The sequence below is a fragment of the Chanodichthys erythropterus genome, chromosome 17 (genome assembly GCF_024489055.1).
Source record: "Chanodichthys erythropterus isolate Z2021 chromosome 17, ASM2448905v1, whole genome shotgun sequence".
Taxonomy (NCBI): Eukaryota; Metazoa; Chordata; class Actinopteri; order Cypriniformes; family Xenocyprididae; genus Chanodichthys; species Chanodichthys erythropterus.
The window spans coordinates 38,271,096-38,291,613 of NC_090237.1; the positions used below are offsets into that span (position 1 = coordinate 38,271,096).

At 33.9% G+C, this 20,518-nt stretch overlaps 1 protein-coding gene across 2 annotated transcripts in view; it reads right to left on the reverse strand.

Annotated features, from left to right (window-relative positions):
• The window catches only part of urb1 (URB1 ribosome biogenesis homolog), a 44,218-nt gene extending 24,134 nt beyond the window's left edge, over positions 1-20,084 (reverse strand). For both annotated transcript variants that reach the window (XM_067365315.1, XM_067365314.1), the window contains exons 1-18: positions 19,867-20,084; positions 19,285-19,424; positions 12,846-12,997; positions 12,514-12,643; positions 11,354-11,450; positions 11,188-11,273; positions 10,987-11,112; positions 9,213-9,334; positions 8,329-8,524; positions 7,112-7,249; positions 6,733-6,906; positions 6,520-6,628; positions 6,302-6,427; positions 6,097-6,209; positions 5,848-5,967; positions 3,446-3,562; positions 2,468-2,606; positions 2,180-2,350 (exon numbers count right to left, since the gene is read on the reverse strand). In XM_067365315.1, coding sequence (XP_067221416.1) covers positions 2,180-2,350; positions 2,468-2,606; positions 3,446-3,562; positions 5,848-5,967; positions 6,097-6,209; positions 6,302-6,427; positions 6,520-6,628; positions 6,733-6,906; positions 7,112-7,249; positions 8,329-8,524; positions 9,213-9,334; positions 10,987-11,112; positions 11,188-11,273; positions 11,354-11,450; positions 12,514-12,643; positions 12,846-12,997; positions 19,285-19,424; positions 19,867-19,999 — 2,389 coding nt within the window. In that variant the 5' untranslated portion in view covers positions 20,000-20,084. The remainder of the gene's footprint in view (positions 1-2,179; positions 2,351-2,467; positions 2,607-3,445; positions 3,563-5,847; positions 5,968-6,096; positions 6,210-6,301; positions 6,428-6,519; positions 6,629-6,732; positions 6,907-7,111; positions 7,250-8,328; positions 8,525-9,212; positions 9,335-10,986; positions 11,113-11,187; positions 11,274-11,353; positions 11,451-12,513; positions 12,644-12,845; positions 12,998-19,284; positions 19,425-19,866) is intronic.
• Positions 20,085-20,518: the final 434 nt, after the last annotated feature.

A 20,518-nucleotide genomic window follows, 5' to 3' on the forward strand; every position in this document is an offset into this window, starting at 1 on the left:
TATCAAAACATTTCTATAGAGTAGCCTAGGAGTACGAGTAGCCTACACAAGCGCAGTATCATTTTCCGTAATATTTTAGAAATTCACAAGTTTATAAACATCTGCAAAGTAAAACAAGGTGTAAAAGGTGATGTGTAGGGGGGTCTGGGGGCATCCTCCCCCAGGAGAAGATTTTTGTGATTTTAACATGTAAATGAAGCATTCTGGTGCACTCTGACAACATAAATGGGAAAAACAACAAGTAAAAAAAAATAAAAATAATAATAAATTATTGACAGTAGGGCTGAGAATTGACACAAATTTCACAATTGAATGCGATTTTGATTCAGAAGCTTGCTTCATTTTGATTTTGAAAATTTGATTTTGAAAATTTTTGAAAATTTGATTTTGATTTGATTACCTTCGATTCAATATTGATTCATTTGGAGCCTATCAGGTCAAGTACATGGCAAATTTCCTCATAGAAAAAAAAAAATTCTCTCAACTAATGCTGTAAATTATACAAGGAACCACAGCTGGTACATCATTATAATAATTGGTTAAAACTGATTTGCAAGCTACTTTCATATAGGCTAAATTACACATAAGGAAGATTACATACATTTTTAATGACAATTATTTTTCTACTCTTTTTTTTTTTAAATGGTCGCTGTCATGAAACAGATTTATACATTTAATATCGAAGCACATGTTAAGTACAAATACAATGAATATGCAATAGCCTATAGTGCAAAATGCTCCTCTTGAAGTTCATTTTTGTAGCTGAATAATGAGTTTTTGGCCATTAAACGGCTTTTCTGAGGTAGGCTAAATGTGATATTTTTACATGCTGTTTTATTGATGCCTTTCTGTAGTTGAAACAATGATTGATCAATTGCATGTGATACAGAATTCAGTAAGTTGTACTTTATCTTTCAACATACCTTTGGATGTTCAATCATGTTTATTTTGTGCTGTAACTAGTAAAGCAGAAGAGATGGCTACAGCGATCTATCACGCCACAGAGCACCAAGAAAGATCATGACTCACTCCAGTCTATGAGAAAATTGTAGCCCATTTTCGATTCTTGTGAGAATCCTGAGACATGCAATCGCCCTGAAAAAACCTCTACGGATCTACACGATTAACATAAATTATGTATTTTGATTCAAAAGAGCTAATTTCACTGTAAAGTGTCTAGTTTGCAGGTATAATAAATTAGAAAACTGAATAGAGACAATAGTCTGGAAACACAAATATTTTTCCATACCCTGATTTCTTTTTTCCATACTTTTCCAGACCTGGAAATTACTCAAATCAAATTCCATACTTTTCCATACTTTTCCAAACCGCGTAGGAACCCTGATGATTTGATACACTGATTCATAACACTCCGATGCTTCCTGAATTGGTGTTTTGAAATCGGCCATCACTAAATAAGTCGTTATTTTGCTGTTTTTGGCGCACCAAAAATATTCTCATCACTTTATAATATTAATATTGAACCAAACTAATATTGAACTAATATTGTGTTTTTAGTACATTAATGGATCTTGAGAGAGGAAATGTCCCTATGGAGGCATCACGGAGCCATCGGATTTCAACTAAAATATCTTAATTTGTGTTGTGAAGATGAATGAAGGCTCATTTTTGGGTGAACTAACCCTTTAAATACCGACAAGACTATGTTCCCACATTTAATGCTAATGAGCTGGAGGTATGGTTAGGTTTAGGAGTAAACCTTGCGGAATCTGTAAAATAAGAGGATAATAAAAATGCATGTAATCTTATTTTAAATCAATCTATTATGCCCCTTTTTAACAAGAAGTCTCTGGTGTCCTCAGACAGTGTCTATGAAGTTTCAGCTCATTTCAGATCATTTATGAAGTCTTGTAAATGCCCATTTTTGAGTGGAAGGAAATCATGCTGTTTTCGTGCATATGTCTTTAAAAGCAAATGAGAGAACCAAGCAGATCTCGCCCCCCATTGACTACCATAGTAGGAAAAAAAATAACATGTAGTCAATGGGGGGGCGAGATCTGCTTGGGACAATCATTCCTCCAAATATCTTACTTTGTGTTCAGCAGAACAAAGAAAGTCATACAGGTTTGGGTGAGTAAATGACAAAATTTCCATTTCTGGGTGAACTATCCCTTTAATAAATTTGGATCTTTTGATCACATTTATCTGTATTTTTTACCTTTCCCATCTTTAAAACTCTCTGGCAGTTTGTTGCGAGCTTCTAGCACAGCTGGTACAATTGCGCTAAACGGGAACGTCTGTAGGATGATGTCTTGGGTGAGGGAAGGTCCGATCTCTTCAACGTCCCCTTCGCTGCCCTCCACTATAACATCAACCATGTCGAGCACATCTAAAACGCAGAATACGTACATGTTTGAACAACTCGGATAAATCCATAACATTCCTAACAGCGCCAGTATCACCTCCGATTATAGATACATATCTAAAAATGTGAATAATGGCTAACCGTCGATGTGTGATATGGGGATGCTGGCTTCATCTCCCTCCTGGCCGCTCAGATTAGCCTGCAGGAACGCTGCCTCCTGGACCGCACTCGCTGCTTTCTCAGTGTACACGTGAGGGTTACACACCACCCGCATCAAAACCTGGACAAAATATCAACTTCAATCATTCGTAATGGTGACATGATTATATAAAAAGCTGATGTATGAATTGTACAATAGATATCACCATACTTCCCCAGCTGATTAATCACAGTACATTTAGACAACTGTTTTGTATTACAACCTTTCTAAAATGCATGAGAAAACAGGCTTTAAAGATATTCTTAGTTACTGAAATCTATTGTAATAAAACAAACACTCAAATATGTATTTTAGATGTTTTTCTTCTAATAGTATAAAAGAATACATATTATGGAAGGTCAAAATCTCAAAATTGATCAGTGTATTAAAGTGTCTTATACTGTTTTTGACGTTTAACTTCTTTTATTTTGACATTTTTAAACGGGATTGTAAATGCACATTTATGTACATTTGTAAAATGATATAGGTTTAAGTATTATTTCATGCTGTAACTGTATGTCCCCTATGAACTGCAAAAGTGAATATTATGTAGAATTACTATTTACATCAAATTCATGCTTTAATAATAGAATAATCATTGCAGGTTTCATCAGTCCAGTCTGTGATAAATACTGGAATCGAAACAAATAATTGTTTGTTAAAATCAGTCTCGGCCCTTAAAAAAAAAAAAAATCCCCTCAGTGCATCTCTACTTTGAAGTCAAAGCACGCTTCAAATTTGACTATTTATTTGATTAGGATAAAAACAAGTCCTTCCCTAAATATTTTCTCACTGAAAATCTCATTTCACTCGGGTACATGGTATTAAATGACAAAATATCGCCTTTTTATCATTCATAACACTGATAAGGCTATATAAAAAGCCCAGTAAAAATGGTAAGAGTGGTGTGAATCCAGTACATGGTCTAAAAACTGAATAACGGTCTCCTGCTGGGATGGGTCCAAACGTGCCAGATGGTCCAGCCACAACTCCAGCTCCTTCCACGTGTGCTCAAATACCCCACTGTCCCTCAACACCTGAAAAGCAGAGGAGGATAAATCAGCACCCAGAGGATAATTTAAAGTTCAGCAAAGATGAAAAATCCACCATTATTTCCTCACCCTAATCTCATTCCAAACATATGTGTGGTTCATTTTTCTGTGGAAGACACTATAGCTGCTTTTCTGAGGACCAAACCATTCTCACTGCTTAAAGGATTAGTTCACTTTCAAATGAAAATTAGCCCAAGCTTTACTCACCCTCAAGCCATCCTAGGTGTATATGACTTTCTTCTGTCTGATGAACACAATCAGAGAAATAATAAATATCCTGATGCATCTGAGCTTTATAATGGCAGTGAACGAGATCAACAGGTAAGAGCTAAAGAAAGTGTCTCCATCCACATCCATCCATCATAAATATGTGCTCCATATGGCTCCGGGGGTTAACAAAGGCCTTCTGAAGTGTAGCGATTCATTTGTGTAAATAAATATACATATTTAACAAGTTATGAAGTAAAATAGACCGCCTTCCATATTCAAGTTACAAAGAAAGCGTAAAACTCTTGCAGTTCACAAAGCTTACACTACATCCTACTCCTTCCCTATTCAACTTATGGAAAAAGCTTTACTGATGAGACGCCAGTTTACCCTTTCTTCATACACAAAGCCATCGTTTTGCGTCAGAAGGCCTTTATAAACCCCTGGAGCCGTGTGGAGTATGTTTATGATGGATGGAGACACTTTCCTTAGCTCATACTTCAGCTATATTAATAAATCTCCTGACTGTGTTCATCAAAAAGAAGAAAGTCATATACACCTATTTACATTTACATTGTGGGACTGATAACTATGGAAGCTTGTTTCAACCATGAAATAAAAAAATGAATAAATATAAAAATAAAAAAAAATTAAAAAATTCTCGAAATTACAAGTAATAAAGTCAAAAATTCTTAGAATTGAGTTTATATCTGACTTTATAACTTACAATTGTGAGTTTAAAACTCGCAATTCTGACTTTATAACTCGCAACTGAGAGTTTAAATCTCACTACACGCATTCTACCAGCACAGTTAGCCAATCGTGACGAGGATTCTGGCCCGAGAACGGTTTGTAATTGTGTCGTGTCGTACCAGGCTCAAGTGGAAATATAACTGGAGCCATTTCTTACCGTTCTTGGAAAAGTGGCTTATGAATAGTCATTGTATGGCAAGAGCTGAGCAAAGATTCTTCAAAAAATAACAGTATAGTAAAACATGGAATGACATGAATGTGGGAAAATAATGAAAGAATTAACAATTATTTTAAATTGTACTAAAATATATTTTTATGAATTATTAAATGTTTCTATTATTTTAAAACTTTTTGTGATTCCTAACTGTGATATTACATAAAAAAATGATCAGAGTATAACACAAAATGCCTGAGAAGTTGCCAATAAAACAGGCTTTATGCCGAACGTCACATAAACAAACAGGAAAACAGATCTCATCACATCATCTTGTCAGAGAAAGCATCTATGGACTTTGAAGGTAATCAGCTAGTTCTTTTCAATGTTGCAGTTTTATTAGATTTAAATATCTAAATGCTGGAGAGAAGAAAAATAAAGAAGCTTTTAGATATCAATCTGCAAATACAAATGCTGGAGAGAAGAAAAATAAAGAAGCTTTTAGATATCAATCTGCAAATACGACGGACATCTGTTATACTCCTCTGTGAAGGCATCTCTAGTAAAAATGCTCTATATAAAAATGCTTTGCTGAACCGGAAGCGATGCGACCCGTTTTACTCAATACAGAAGTTTTCCGCGCATGACCCCCACTGTTTTTCTTTTTGACTTTTTCCTTCGTTTAAACACCATCATTTTGTTTTTTACATTTTTAAAACACTTTTTGGGAGGATTTTGCAACATTTTCAAGTAAATTATTCATTTTTCAATACTGTCAACAACAAATTTAAAATTAAAAATTTGATAAAATCAAGTCCTGCCCTAAAAAAAAATTAAATCTTGTTTCACTAGTTACATTACATAGTATTACGTAGTTGGACATTATTAAAAATAGTAAAAAGAATAACCGAATCGAGAATGTGAAGGATGCCAGTAGATAATATTTATTTATTTATGATTTAATGCCATATCAGCAGTATCACTTCAATACATTGTTTACATGCGAGTAGATAATAAAAAAATGATAATGGGGCGAACTATACTATAATTAATAAAATAAAGTATCTTTAAATTGTAATAAATAAATAAAAAGAATATCTTTAAATATTTTATTTATTGTTACGCAACTATCAAAGGGGTGTGAAGGTGAACTCACCTTGAGGACCAGCATCCTGGTTGAGGTCTTCAAGTAGCTGCTGTTAGTACTTACAAACATCTTAAGTAACAAATAGAAGACAGACTTCTCTCCTTTTTCAAGATCTGGATCAGCCAGTTCCTGTTTGACAAAAATAAATAAATAAATAAATAAATAATAATCTGAAAAACATCAGCAACTACACCAACCATAGAAAAGAAATATGTGACTGTCAGGCTAACATACAAACAACATACAAAATGTTTTTACCTGAACGCGGAACCAGGAGAATTTGCTTGCAGGAAGTTCAAGAGCAAGTTGGAGAATTTGATACTGTAGAACTGGAGGAATTTCCTGTTTCATTCCCTTCTCCGTCACAATGCCTGAAATGTTTCAATAAGTCACTTGCTCCTTTCACAGCAGGTTATGCACTGTATGCGTTACATCCGTTCTGTTGTTAGTTGATGTGTTGTACCTTTCAGGAGTTTGCTGAAATCGAATTTGCTCTGGCTGACCAGGTGAGGCACCACCCGCTGATACAAACACATCACTTGGAGCAGCAGAGCCTTCACCAGGATGACCTGTGGATCATCCTGCCGCGCTGTTGGAGAAAAAGCATTTCATATTTATAGTATGTGAACAACAACAGCAAGTCTACAGTTCAAAAAAAGAAGTAGTTAAATATTTGATTACGGTGTTCTTTGCTCTTATTCTGTTCTGTGTTCTTCATCTTTGCTACATCTTCCTTCTCTTTTGAGAGCGACTGCCAGTTGGAAATGACACACACCATATCCGGTAGAATCTGTGGCACCAAAAGGATAAATACTGATCGTTTCCTTATTCCCATCAGCTGCACAGCATGGAGTTTAAACACTTCCATTCCACCTGTTTTCCCATCATCCTCACCTTGCTCAGCGCCTCTCTGTAAAGCTGCACAAACTCCTCCATCACGGCAGGGCTGTAAATGTCCGAACTCTCCCAGGCTGCTCTGTCCAGGCAGTGTTCAATGTTCTTCTGAGCTCGCTTGAGAATAAACGCCAGGAGGGAAAGTGTCGTGTGCTGGACCACCACGTTGGGTAACTATTAGAGCAACAAGAAATGATTCAAATCATTGAATTTGAATGATTATAGTGGACAAGATCAGCAAGTCTGGAGTCAATTTTTTTTTTATTAACTCAAGCATTCATCAACTCACATCAGTTATGGTAAACAAAAGCTCAAACATGCTTGCTTTTCATGATTTAAACAACTTCTGATTCTGTGATTGGTTGAATCTGTCACTTACATTGAGACCTTGAGTGAAGAAGACTTTATTGCACACTGAAGGGAGAGACGTGACCAGCACCATGGACAGCAGACGAGGTAAAGGAATCATTTCACTGGTCTGGAAAGCCTTGGACACCTCCGGCTGAGCCTCATAGATCTGTAACAACATCAAACCTTCAGTAAGCAGCACCTGTAAGTTCTGTTAAGGCAAAAGTATGTACACTACCATTCAAAAGTTTGGAAACATTACTATTTTTAATATTTTTGAAAGACGTATCTTCTACTCATCAAGGCTACATTTATTAAATACAAAAAAAAAAAAAAAAAAAAAAAAAAAAAAAGTAATATTGTAAAATGTTATTACAATTTAAAATAATGGTTTTCTATTATAATATACTTTAAAATATAATTTATGTCTGTGATGCAAAGCTGAATTTTCAGCATCATTAAATCCAGTCTTCAGTGTCACATTCTAATATGCTGATTTATTACAAATGTTGTGCTGCTTAATATTTATTTTATATTTTTTCAGGATTCTTTGATGAATAAAAAGTTAAAAACTATCAGCATTTATTTAAAATAGAAAAATCTTTTGTAAAAATATACACTAGTGTTCAAAAGTTTGGGGTCAGTATTTTTCTTTCTTTCTCTTTGGAAGAAATTAATACTTTTTTTTCAGCACGGATGTGTTAAATTGATAAAAAGTGATAGCAAAGATTTATATTGTTAAAAAATATTTCTATTTTGAATAAATGCTGTTCTTTTTAATCTTTTATTCATCGATGAATCCTGAAAAAAGTTTGCAAAAAATATTAAGCAGCACAACTGTTTCCAACTTTGATAATAACTGAGTATGAAATCAGCCTATTAGAATGATTTCTGAAGGATCATGTGACACAAAAGACTGGAGTAATGATGCTGAAAATTCAGCTTTGCATTACAGAAGAAAATATATTTTAAAGTATATTAAAATAGAAAACCATTATTTAAAATTGTAATAATATTTCACAATATTACTGTTTTTTTTTCTGCATTTTTGATCAAATAAATGCAGGCTTGAGGAGCAGAAGAGACTTCGTTCAAAAACATGTTTCCAAACTTTTGAATGGTAGCATACGATACAATTAAGAGGTGAATTGTCCCCGTTATTACATGCCAATTGAAATTAAAGCACTGCACCACCTGATGCAAATCACAAAAAGCAACCAAAAGACATACAAAAGGAACCAGACTCACTTTCTTGAGCAGAGAGATGTTGTCCTGCCAGGCTTTCGCGATTCGTGGAGAGAATGAGAACTGGGTTTCTTTGAAGTATCTGGTCAGTATATCAGGACTGGTCTTCAGAACACTAACAACCAGATCCGCAACCATCTCGTCCTCCGTCGCCTGCTTCAACCTCACCAGGAACTGCAGAAGAACAATGTTTCCTGCTCTGGATACAGCAGGGGGATACAAGTACAAGGAGGATGAAGATAAGATGAAGCATGTTTTGGGCGCAGTCTATCATTTCTTTTCCACTTGAGAGAAGAATTTGTGCTGGTATAGTCATTTTTTACTACGGCAAGTTGTTTTAAGCTTTTTCGTGCTTAAGCGATGCACACCTGGAGTGCTGAAGGGATGATGTATTTTTGTAGCATTTCTGGTTTTATCGACCTGAAGTAAATGTGTTTGTATAATGGTTATGTTAAATGTCTGACATAATGTCTGAGGTTAACACAAGCTCAAGATATTTTTTACATGTGATTCAATGACATAAAATACATCTTTTATACCCCCTTGTGATTTCTGTAAAACTTTTTACTTGCTAACAAGTGGATAAATGGAACTACAAAGGTTGTTGAGGACATTAAATGTCTGAACAGGTTGACTCATCTACTCACTAGTCTTTTTACAACCTCATTGTGTTGATAATCACGTTCTTTCAAACTATTATAACTTGAACTTTCAGGGAAATGGTTTTTAAATAAATACTGAAAGAGCTTAGCTTATTTTCTGCAATAATCCACAAGTTTCCTATCCTACTTCTGGGACAGTCATGGATTACCCATTGTCCCTGTTAAATAAACTAAAAAATAAGCTGTTGCTGTAAGAATGACAACATGAACGTCTCAAGGACTCACCTTCCAGCGGTGCCCAGGCTCGGGTCATGAAAACTGATCCCATTTTTGCGCGAGCAGCAGATGTCCAGCAGGAAGTTATGCACCAGCTCCCTCACTATACGTTTCCCTGCCTCTTCATCGTTCTGTTTCCAAAAGATGTTAATTATGAATACAAAAACCACAATGGAAAGCCATTCGCAATGTACTAAACATTTGTAATGTGATGCCCTTCCTAGCTAAACTGAACATTCAGTGGGAAATATAGGACAAGACTTGATGTTATCCATCAGAGTTTGATGTTAGATAAACACGTTAGATCATGGCATTATTGGTTAATATTATTTTTTCCCCATCTACAACAGAAAATAGGATTTCAGAGGTAATAATTATTATTATTATTATTATTATTATTATTATGTGACATGTTTTTTTATTGTCCTGAGGAAGCGATGTTTCCCACTGGGGTCATTTTCACGCCACGATTGGACAAAATAATTCACAATAATGTTATTATTACAATATTTAAAGACAAATTAATAAATAATGCCATCAGGCAAATTCAACTTATTTTTTTGTTTTTTAGCCAACAAATCTCTAAGTCTGAAGAATTCCTTCCTCTTCATCTTATGATATAATCATATGTAAAGGGCCTTATGAAATCCGTTTTATTTTTCCCAAATTCCGTTTTTTCCATTTGAATTTTTCTGGATTGTTTTTTTTTTTTAAATGGTTAAATTAAATTTTAGTAATCAAAAACCACATCTAAATAATTTAAATCATGAAACTTGTACAATGTAACAACAGTTTATTAAGAGTTTAACAAAAATTACATTTTCAGGGCTTATGAAATACTTTTTTTTTTTTTAATTTCAAGTTTAAGTTTTCTGGATTCAATTTTTTATGGTTTAATTAAATGTTAATAATCAAAAAGCATGTCAAATTAATTGAATTCATAAAAACATCAAAAAAAAATTTAAATTATAAATTCTGTTGTGTATTTAAATTTTTCTGCCAATCAAATAAATGCATAAAACATTAAAATAATTTATCTTTTAATCATGACATTAAACAAACTTTTTCGTCAAACAAAGTGCTACACAACAGAGCTTTACTGTTAAAATTAAAACAAAAGAAAATGGTGATTATTACTTAAAAAAATGAAGTTTAAATACTTCTTTAGTCTTTTTGCGGTTAAGTGTTCTCAGACACTAATCTATATCACGATTTGATTTAAGTGTACTGACCTACTTTTTACTTATCAAAAATTGACAAATTCCGTGACATTCCACGTTATACAGTAAATTCCGTTTTTATGACTGGATTCCACGATTCCATCCGCATTTTCTGCATCCCGAAAATCCTAGGGCCCTATGTGTGTTCTATTAACATAATATAAATATTTCATTTTTTCAAATATCATGGTTACTGTCAATATAGTGATGCCCTATTTCCCACTCCTAAGGAAAACAATTCCCCGTTTCCAAAGTGACTCATGCATTTCCATGAGGAAAATTACAAAAAAAAATTACGCCTTTAAAAGTGTGGTTCAGATTGAGCAATAAAATGTTATTTTGTCAGCCATTTAAATATGTCATATTTATATTTCTAATGCAGTCAAATCTATTGGATAATTGTAGAAATGAAGTATTTTAAGCAGAATTTGATATTCCCCTCACTAAATCACAGCCCAAGTATATGACGTGTTGCAGACTGTATCTATAGAGACATACGCATATTGCCAAAAAACATCAGAGATGGTCATTGAGTGCAAGTGTGTCCAAAGAGTCTATTATACCTCATTCTCATCCATGCGGACATCCACAATCCCGTTCCATTTATAGAGAGAGGCTATCTGTCTCAGTATGGAAGGACTAAAGAAACGCACTTTCTGAGTTTTCGTGATGGTCTTATTCTGCACGACCTATGGGCAAATATTGTGAACAGTTACACACAGCATCTCACATTGGTAAACGGCATTCACAGCGGAGGGTCTTACTCTGGTTTGTAGGGTGGATAGAATCAGGTTTACAATGGATAATCTATCTTCTGTAAGACCACTGGTCAAGATTTCAGACAAGAAATCTAAAGAGCAGCAGAAAAAAAAATATTTAAAACAACTCAAAAGCAAAATTCATAACGCACACAGATTCAGTCATTGATACCTTTAGTTTCCAGTATCTGGCCAATAGTTGTATTGTCTCCAGACATCAGGAATGAAAGGACAAACTGAATGTAGGCCATTCTCACATTTGGCTTTCCCTGGAAAATTCACACAGTTATTGTAATTGCATGAAAGAGCAAAGTTCATCCAACCTTACATACAGTACACTCATGTTCAGTGGTATGTACTGTATTATACAGCAAACCTCAACTGCTTGATTGTTATATCATCGAAAAATGTCAACTATATTATCGCCAGAGATATTAAAAGGACTCTTGGCAGTGAAGGGGGCGTGAGATTTTGAAGCCCAAAAAAAGCACATACATCTATCATAAAATTCATAGAGTATATATATTCATAGAGTATATACACATACATACATATATATATATATATATATATATATATATATATATATATATATATATATATATATATATATATATATATATATATATATATATATATATATATATATATATATATATATATATATATATATATATATATATATATATATATATATATATATATATATATATATATATATTTTTTTTTTTTTTTTTTTTTTTTTTTCTGTTTGTATCATAATAAAGACCAAAAAATAAATACGGAGGGTCATTAAAACATTACTAAAACAACAAAGCTGGTGGTGGCCTACGACTTTTACACAGTACTGTATATTATATCCAACTTTTCGCGTACATACAGTATACTATATGTAAAGTGAAATATATTGCATGTCGTATTTTGCAGCAAAATGCAACTATATTATCGCCCAGCTCTTTATATAAATTAGAATATATTAAATATGTCCAAATTTATCCACATACATACACATACATAATCTTAAAAGCTTGACTGCTTGTCTCATCGCAAATTTTAAAATATATGTAAACCCACCTCTAATCTGCTAAATGTGACTATAAAGGCATGAGGATATTAACTTATTATAAATATTAATATAATTTTCAGTAAATCTGCTTTGAAACCATGTGTATTATTAAAAAACCTTACATAAATGCATTTTGACTTAAAGCGTTAGTTTACCCCAAAATTACATTTCTGTCATTAATTACTCACTCTCAAGTCATCCCAAACCCGCAAGACCTTTGTTCATCTTCAGAACACAATTTTATGATTTTTTTGAAATACACTTACCGATTTGTCTTTTCTCTGAGCGAGGCTAGAGAGACCTTTGCTGAACTGCATTTGACTGAAGACGTCCCTCGCCGCCTCCGCACCCTGAGACACCAGAGCGGACAGCAAACACAGACACTGACGCACAAACCTGTTAAAAAAAAGTGGTACGCAAACCACAGTGAGTGCATTTTCAAAACGTTTAAGGAGGTTAATTTTGCCTGCTGTACATAAAAACAATGAAGATAAAGTCCTACAAAGATGATTACGAAATAAATGCATTGTTCATTCATAATAATACAAGAGTTAAACAAGCAAATATCTAACAAGACAAGGATTTGCTTAAGAAATACCCGTGATTCTCCGAATATAGAGAGGAGAGCAGAAGCTTCATGTGACTGGAGACAGTCTTCCTAACGATGTTGGAGCCCACCATGCTCAGCTGAGACAGATCACTGGCCGTCCGCAGCAAAATCATTTCTAGACTCTGAAATATCACAGCCAGCTACAAAAGACATTAAACACAATTTGTGATTATGCAATTCTGACTTTATTTTTCACAATTCTGACTTTATATCTCACAATTCTGACTTTATATCACGCAATTCCGACTTCATATCACGCAATTCTAAATTTATATCACGCAATTCTGACTTTATATCTCGCAATTCAGACTTTATATCTCGCAATTCAGACTTTATATCTCGCAATTCTGACTTTATTTTTCACAATTCTGACTTTATATCTCACAATTCTGACTTTATATCTCACAATTCAGACTTTATATCTCGCAATTCAGACTTTATATCTCGCAATTCCGACTTTATATCACGCAATTCCGACTTCATATCACGCAATTCTAAATTTATATCACGCAATTCTGACTTTATCTCTCGCAATTCAGACTTTATATCTCGCAATTCAGACTTTATATCTCGCAATTCTGACTTTATTTTTCACAATTCTGACTTTATATCTCACAATTCTGACTTTATATCTCACAATTCTGACTTTATATCACGCAATTCCGACTTCATATCACGCAATTCTAAATTTATATCACGCAATTCTGACTTTATATCTCGCAATTCAGACTTTATATCTCGCAATTCAGACTTTATATCTCGCAATTCTGACTTTATTTTTCACAATTCTGACTTTATATCTCACAATTCTGACTTTATATCTCACAATTCAGACTTTATATCTCGCAATTCAGACTTTATATCTCGCAATTCCGACTTTATATCACGCAATTCCGACTTCATATCACGCAATTCTAAATTTATATCACGCAATTCTGACTTTATATCTCGCAATTCAGACTTTATATCTCGCAATTCAGACTTTATATCTCGCAATTCAGACTTTATATCTCGCAATTCAGACTTTATATCTCGCAATTCAGACTTTATATCTCGCAATTCCGACTTTATATCTCGCAATTCCGACTTTATATCTCGCAATTCTGACTTTATATCTCACAATTCCGACTTTATATCTCACAATTCCGACTTTATATCTCACAATTCCTACTTTATTTCTCGCAATTCCGACTTTATTTCTCACAATTGTCACAATTCCGACTTTATATCTCACAATTCCGACTTTATATCTCACAATTCCTACTTTATTTCTCGCAATTCTGACTTTATATCTCACAATTCCGACTTTATTTCTCGCAATTCCGACTTTATATCTCGCAATTTAGACTTTATATCTCACAATTCTAACTTTATATCTCACAATTCTGACTTTACATCTCGCAATTCTGACTTTATATCTCGCAATTCTGACTTTACATCTCGCAATTCTGACTTTATATCTCGCAATTCTGACTGTATAATGCAATTCTGACTTTATATCATGCAATTCTGACTTTATATCTCGCAATTCTGACTTTATATCTCGCAATTCTGACTTTACATCTCGCAATTCTGACTTTACATCTCGCAATTCTGACTTTATATCACGCAATTCTGACTTTATATCACGCAATTCTGACTTTATATCTCACAATTCCTACTTTATTTCTCGCAATTCCGACTTTATTTCTCACAATTGTCACAATTCCGACTTTATATCTCACAATTCCGACTTTATATCTCACAATTCCTACTTTATTTATCGCAATTCTGACTTTATTTCTCACAATTCCGACTTTATTTCTCGCAATTCTGACTTTATATCTCACAATTCCGACTTTATATCTCACAATTCCGACTTTATATCTCACAATTCCGACTTTATATCTCACAATTCCGACTTTATTTCTCGCAAGTCCTACTTTATATCTCACAATTCCTACTTTATTTCTCGCAATTCCGACTTTATATCTCGCAATTCTGACTTTACATCTCGCAATTCTGACTTTACATCTCGCAATTCTGACTTTATATCTCGCGATTCTGACTGTATAATGCAATTCTGACTTTATATCATGCAATTCTGACTTTATATCTCGCAATTCTGACTTTATATCACGCAATTCCGACTTTATATCACGCAATTCCGACTTTATATCTCGCAATTCCGACTTTATAACTCGCAATTCTGACTATATAATGCAATTCTGACTTTATATCTCGCAATTCTGACTTTATATCTCGCAATTCTGACTTTATATCTCGCAATTCTGACTTTATATCTCGCAATTCAGACTTTATATCTCGCAATTCAGACTTTATATCTCGCAATTCAGACTTTATATCACGCAATTCTGACTTTATATCTCGCAATTCTGACTTTATATCTCGCAATTCCGACTTTATAACTCGCAATTCCGACTGTATAATGCAATTCCGACTTTATATCTCGCAATTCCGACTTTATTTCTCGCAATTCCGACTTTATTTCTCGCAATTCCGACTTTATATCTCACAATTCCGACTTTATATCTCACAATTCCGACTTTATTTCTCACAATTCCGACTTTATTTCTCACAATTCCGACTTTATTTCTCGCAAGTCCTACTTTATATCTCGCAATTCCGACTTTATATCACGCAATTCTAAATTTATATCTCGCAATTCCGACTTTATTTCTCGCAATTCCGACTTTATTTCTCGCAATTCCGACTTTATATCTCGCAATTCAGACTTTATATCTCGCAATTCAGACTTTATATCACGCAATTCCGACTTTATATCACGCAATTCTGACTTTATATCTCGCAATTCAGACTTTATATCTCACAATTCAGACTTTATATCTCACAATTCAGACTTTATATCTCGCAATTCCGACTTTATATCTCGCAATTCCGACTTTATATCACGCAATTCCGACTTTATATCACGCAATTCTAAATTTATATCACGCAATTCTGACTTTATATCTCGCAATTCAGACTTTATATCTCGCAATTCAGACTTTATATCTCGCAATTCTGACTTTATTTTTCACAATTCTGACTTTATATCTCGCAATTCTGACTTTATATCTCACAATTCAGACTTTATATCTCGCAATTCAGACTTCATATCACGCAATTCAGACTTTATATCTCGCAATTCAGACTTTATATCTCGCAATTCAGACTTTATATCTCGCAATTCAGACTTTATATCTCGCAATTCTGACTTTATATCTCGCAATTCAGACTTTATATCTCGCAATTCAGACTTTATATCTCGCAATTCAGACTTTATATCTCGCAATTCTGACTTTATATCTCACAATTCTGACTTTATATCTCACAATTCAGACTTTATATCTCGCAATTCAGACTTTATATCTCGCAATTCCGACTTTATATCACGCAATTCCGACTTCATATCACGCAATTCTAAATTTATATCACGCAATTCTGACTTTATATCTCGCAATTCAGACTTTATATCTCGCAATTCAGACTTTATATCTCGCAATTCAGACTTTATATCTCGCAATTCAGACTTTATATCTCTCAATTCAGACTTTATATCTCGCAATTCAGACTTTATATCTCTCAATTCAGACTTTATATCTCGCAATTCAGACTTTATATCTCGCAATTCAGACTTTATATCTCGCAATTCAGACTTTATATCTCGCAATTCAGACTTTATATCTCGCAATTCAGACTTTATATCTCGCAATTCCGACTTCATATCACGCAATTCCGACTTCATATCACGCAATTCTAAATTTATATCACGCAATTCTGACTTTATATCTCGCAATTCAGACTTTATATCTCGCAATTCAGACTTTATATCTCGCAATTCAGACTTTATATCTCGCAATTCAGACTTTATATCTCGCAATTCAGACTTTATATCTCGCAATTCCGACTTTATATCACGCAATTCCGACTTTATATCACGCAATTCCGACTTTATATCTCGCAATTCTGACTTTATATCTCGCAATTCTGACTTTATATCTCGCAATTCAGACTTTATATCACGCAATTCCGACTTTATATCTCACAATTCCGACTTTATATCTCACAATTCCGACTTTATATCTCACAATTCCTACTTTATTTCTCGCAATTCCGACTTTATTTCTCACAATTCCGACTTTATATCTCACAATTCCGACTTTATATCTCGCAATTTAGACTTTATATCTCACAATTCTGACTTTATATCTCACAATTCTGACTTTATATCTCGCAATTCAGACTTTATATCTCGCAATTCTGACTTTATATCTCGCGATTCTGACTGTATAATGCAATTCTGACTTTATATCTCGCAATTCCGACTTTATATCATGCAATTCTGACTTTATATCTCGCAATTCTGACTTTATAACTCGCAATTCCGACTTTATAACTCGCAATTCTGACTATATAATGCAATTCTGACTTTATATCTCGCAATTCTGACTTTATATCTCGCAATTCAGACTTTATATCTCGCAATTCAGACTTTATATCTCGCAATTCAGACTTTATATCTCGCAATTCCGACTTTATATCTCGCAATTCCGACTTTATATCACGCAATTCTGACTTTATATCACGCAATTCTGACTTTATATCACGCAATTCCGACTTTATATCTCGCAATTCCGACTTTATAACTCGCAATTCCGACTTTATAACTCGCAATTCCGACTGTATAATGCAATTCCGACTTTATATCACGCAATTCCGACTTTATATCACGCAATTCTAAATTTATATCACGCAATTCTGACTTTATATCTCGCAATTCAGACTTTATATCTCGCAATTCAGACTTTATATCTCGCAATTCAGACTTTATATCTCGCAATTCAGACTTTATATCACGCAATTCCGACTTTATATCTCGCAATTCCGACTTTATTTCTCGCAATTCCGACTTTATTTCTCGCAATTCCGACTTTATATCTCACAATTCCTACTTTATTTCTCGCAATTCCGACTTTATTTCTCACAATTCCGACTTTATTTCTCACAATTCCGACTTTATTTCTCGCAATTCTGACTTTATATCTCACAATTCCGACTTTATTTCTCGCAAGTCCTACTTTATATCTCACAATTCCTACTTTATATCTCGCAATTCCGACTTTATATCTCGCAATTCCGACTTTATTTCTCGCAATTCCGACTTTATTTCTCGCAATTCCGACTTTATTTCTCGCAATTCCGACTTTATTTCTCGCAATTCCGACTTTATTTCTCGCAATTCCGACTTTATTTCTCGCAATTCCGACTTTATTTCTCGCAATTCCGACTTTATTTCTCGCAATTCCGACTTTATTTCTTGCAATTTTGAGTTTATAACTTGCAATTCTGACTTTTTTCATCAGAATTGTGAGATATAAACTTAAAATTGTGGTGTGGAAAAAAGTCAGAATTGCGTGAAAAAGTCTCACTTTTCTATTTTTTATTCCATGATAGAAGCAAACTTCCACAAGTCTGCATACAACAAGTTTATAGGAACTGTCAGTCATAGTCTGCAGCATGCATAGTGTGGACAGTATGCAATTTTCTGTATACGGAATACCTAGATTAACTACTATAAATGCCAAAATGTATATAACATGTTAATACTGTATCCCACAATGCAATGTGACTTGATCTTTCATTTCCTATGTGATGAATGAACTGGAAGCCTTTTTTCTCTCTCTTTCTTGACTTATTATTTGATTGTGGACTCTTAAACGTTAAGACACTTTTAATAAGTTAAGTAAAATGTCCATGTTTATTTCCAAGATGACACCACCTACCAAATTATGTTCAAATTAGTAGTAATGTATGTTCAAATTAGTAGTAATGTCATCCTGACCACAGTGTTGCATACTACTGTTTGAAATATTTATTTCTTATTGCATATTGTGTAATTTACTATTCATTAAAAAGACATTATTCAGTTAAAGGTATGCACTAAAAAATTACAATTTGAACACAGCAATATACCTGCAATAAAACACATTTCTTCATGTGCACAATGAAACACCAGTATTCAACAAGTTTAACATCAAACCACAAGGCAACAAAACTGTTCAACAAACCTGGCTATATTAAAATAATAACGGTAACACTTTATTTTGATAGTCCACTCTAGACACACTATCTCTAAACAACTACATGTCAACTATCATTCATTAGTGTATCAGTGAACGGTGTGCTTCATATCTGCTCTTTATTTTGATGCTATAAGTAAATATGAAAGTACATTAAGTCATTTTACTAATCCAAACCTAACAGTCTACTAGTTTAATGAGAATTAGCTGAAATAGTTTCAAAGTTACTTATAGTTAGTAGCATGTCTAAAGCGGACCATCAAAATAAAGCGTAATCATAATAATAATGAAATAAATAAATAAACTAATAGACAAATAAATCAAAATCCTAATGTGTGACTTACTTCAGACTCTGACTTATTCTCCTCCTCCAGTAATGCAAAAATTTCTGAACATTCAACTGAGATTTTTATGTAGCCCTCGACTACATCATAGAGGTCTGGACATGGAAGTTTCTTTGCAGTTCTTATGAAGGTCTCCAAACCTACATGACATTAAAGAAGCATGTTAATATACCATAACATTTTTTTTTTTTCTTTTACACTGTTATCCAAATAATCGTATGCATGTCTATAGACATGCATAGACATAGATGTACATACTTAAATCTAATCTTATCCATGTATACACACACACACACACACACACACACTAAATATGTGTGGATTTATGTATTGATAAATAATAATTTATCCAGTATTGTTCTGCATTTTTGACTAATTACTGGCAGTTCTAAGCATCTATGCACAACAAAATATGAAAACAAAATAAAAGTCTGGGGAGATGAACACTGGAAGCGTGATATTTACCATTTAAAGAAGATTACTGATCAACAATGCACACGAATCGAGCATTTTCACATTAAACTGTATAATTCAACACATGAGCAGTGTGTGGCTGTACGCAGACGGCTGGACAACACTCACCCTTCAGCGCTCTGGACGAATCCTTTAGCATGGACTTAAAGACAGAGCCATTAAACTCGCTTTCCTGTGTTTTGGTTTTCTTTGCTGTTGTAACGGGCTCAGGGGGGTTCTCGTTTTGACGTTTAGTAGCCATTGCTGTATCCCAGTATCTGTGACCGAAAACAGACACATGGAACAGCGGAAGTGTAAACTAGAAGCGATAGAGGAGCAAAACACGTGGAAACGCTTATCTAATGAATATTAAGTTTGACGTGCTGACGTTCTTCCTTTTCTCTCTAGAGCGTCACCAGAGCCATTGAGAGCGTCACGAAACCTAATTAATATTCATAAGCTAAGCCAAGTATTCGGGCACAGAGAAGCCACACTTAGCCACAAAAGGTAGTCACATGCTAATTATTAACTGTTAATTAAAGTAATACTGTATGTGCTATATAACAGGGCACCAGTGTTGGGTGTAACGCGTTACAAAGTAACAAAGTAACGCGTTACTGTAATAATATTACTTTTTTCAGTAACTGGTAGTGTAAGGCATTACTCGTCTGAAAATGGTAATATTATTACTTTTTTCCCGAGCTAGTTACTTGCGTTACATTTACCAGTAGCACCTTCATCACACACAAGGCACACAACACAGAGAACAGAAGGGAAGGGG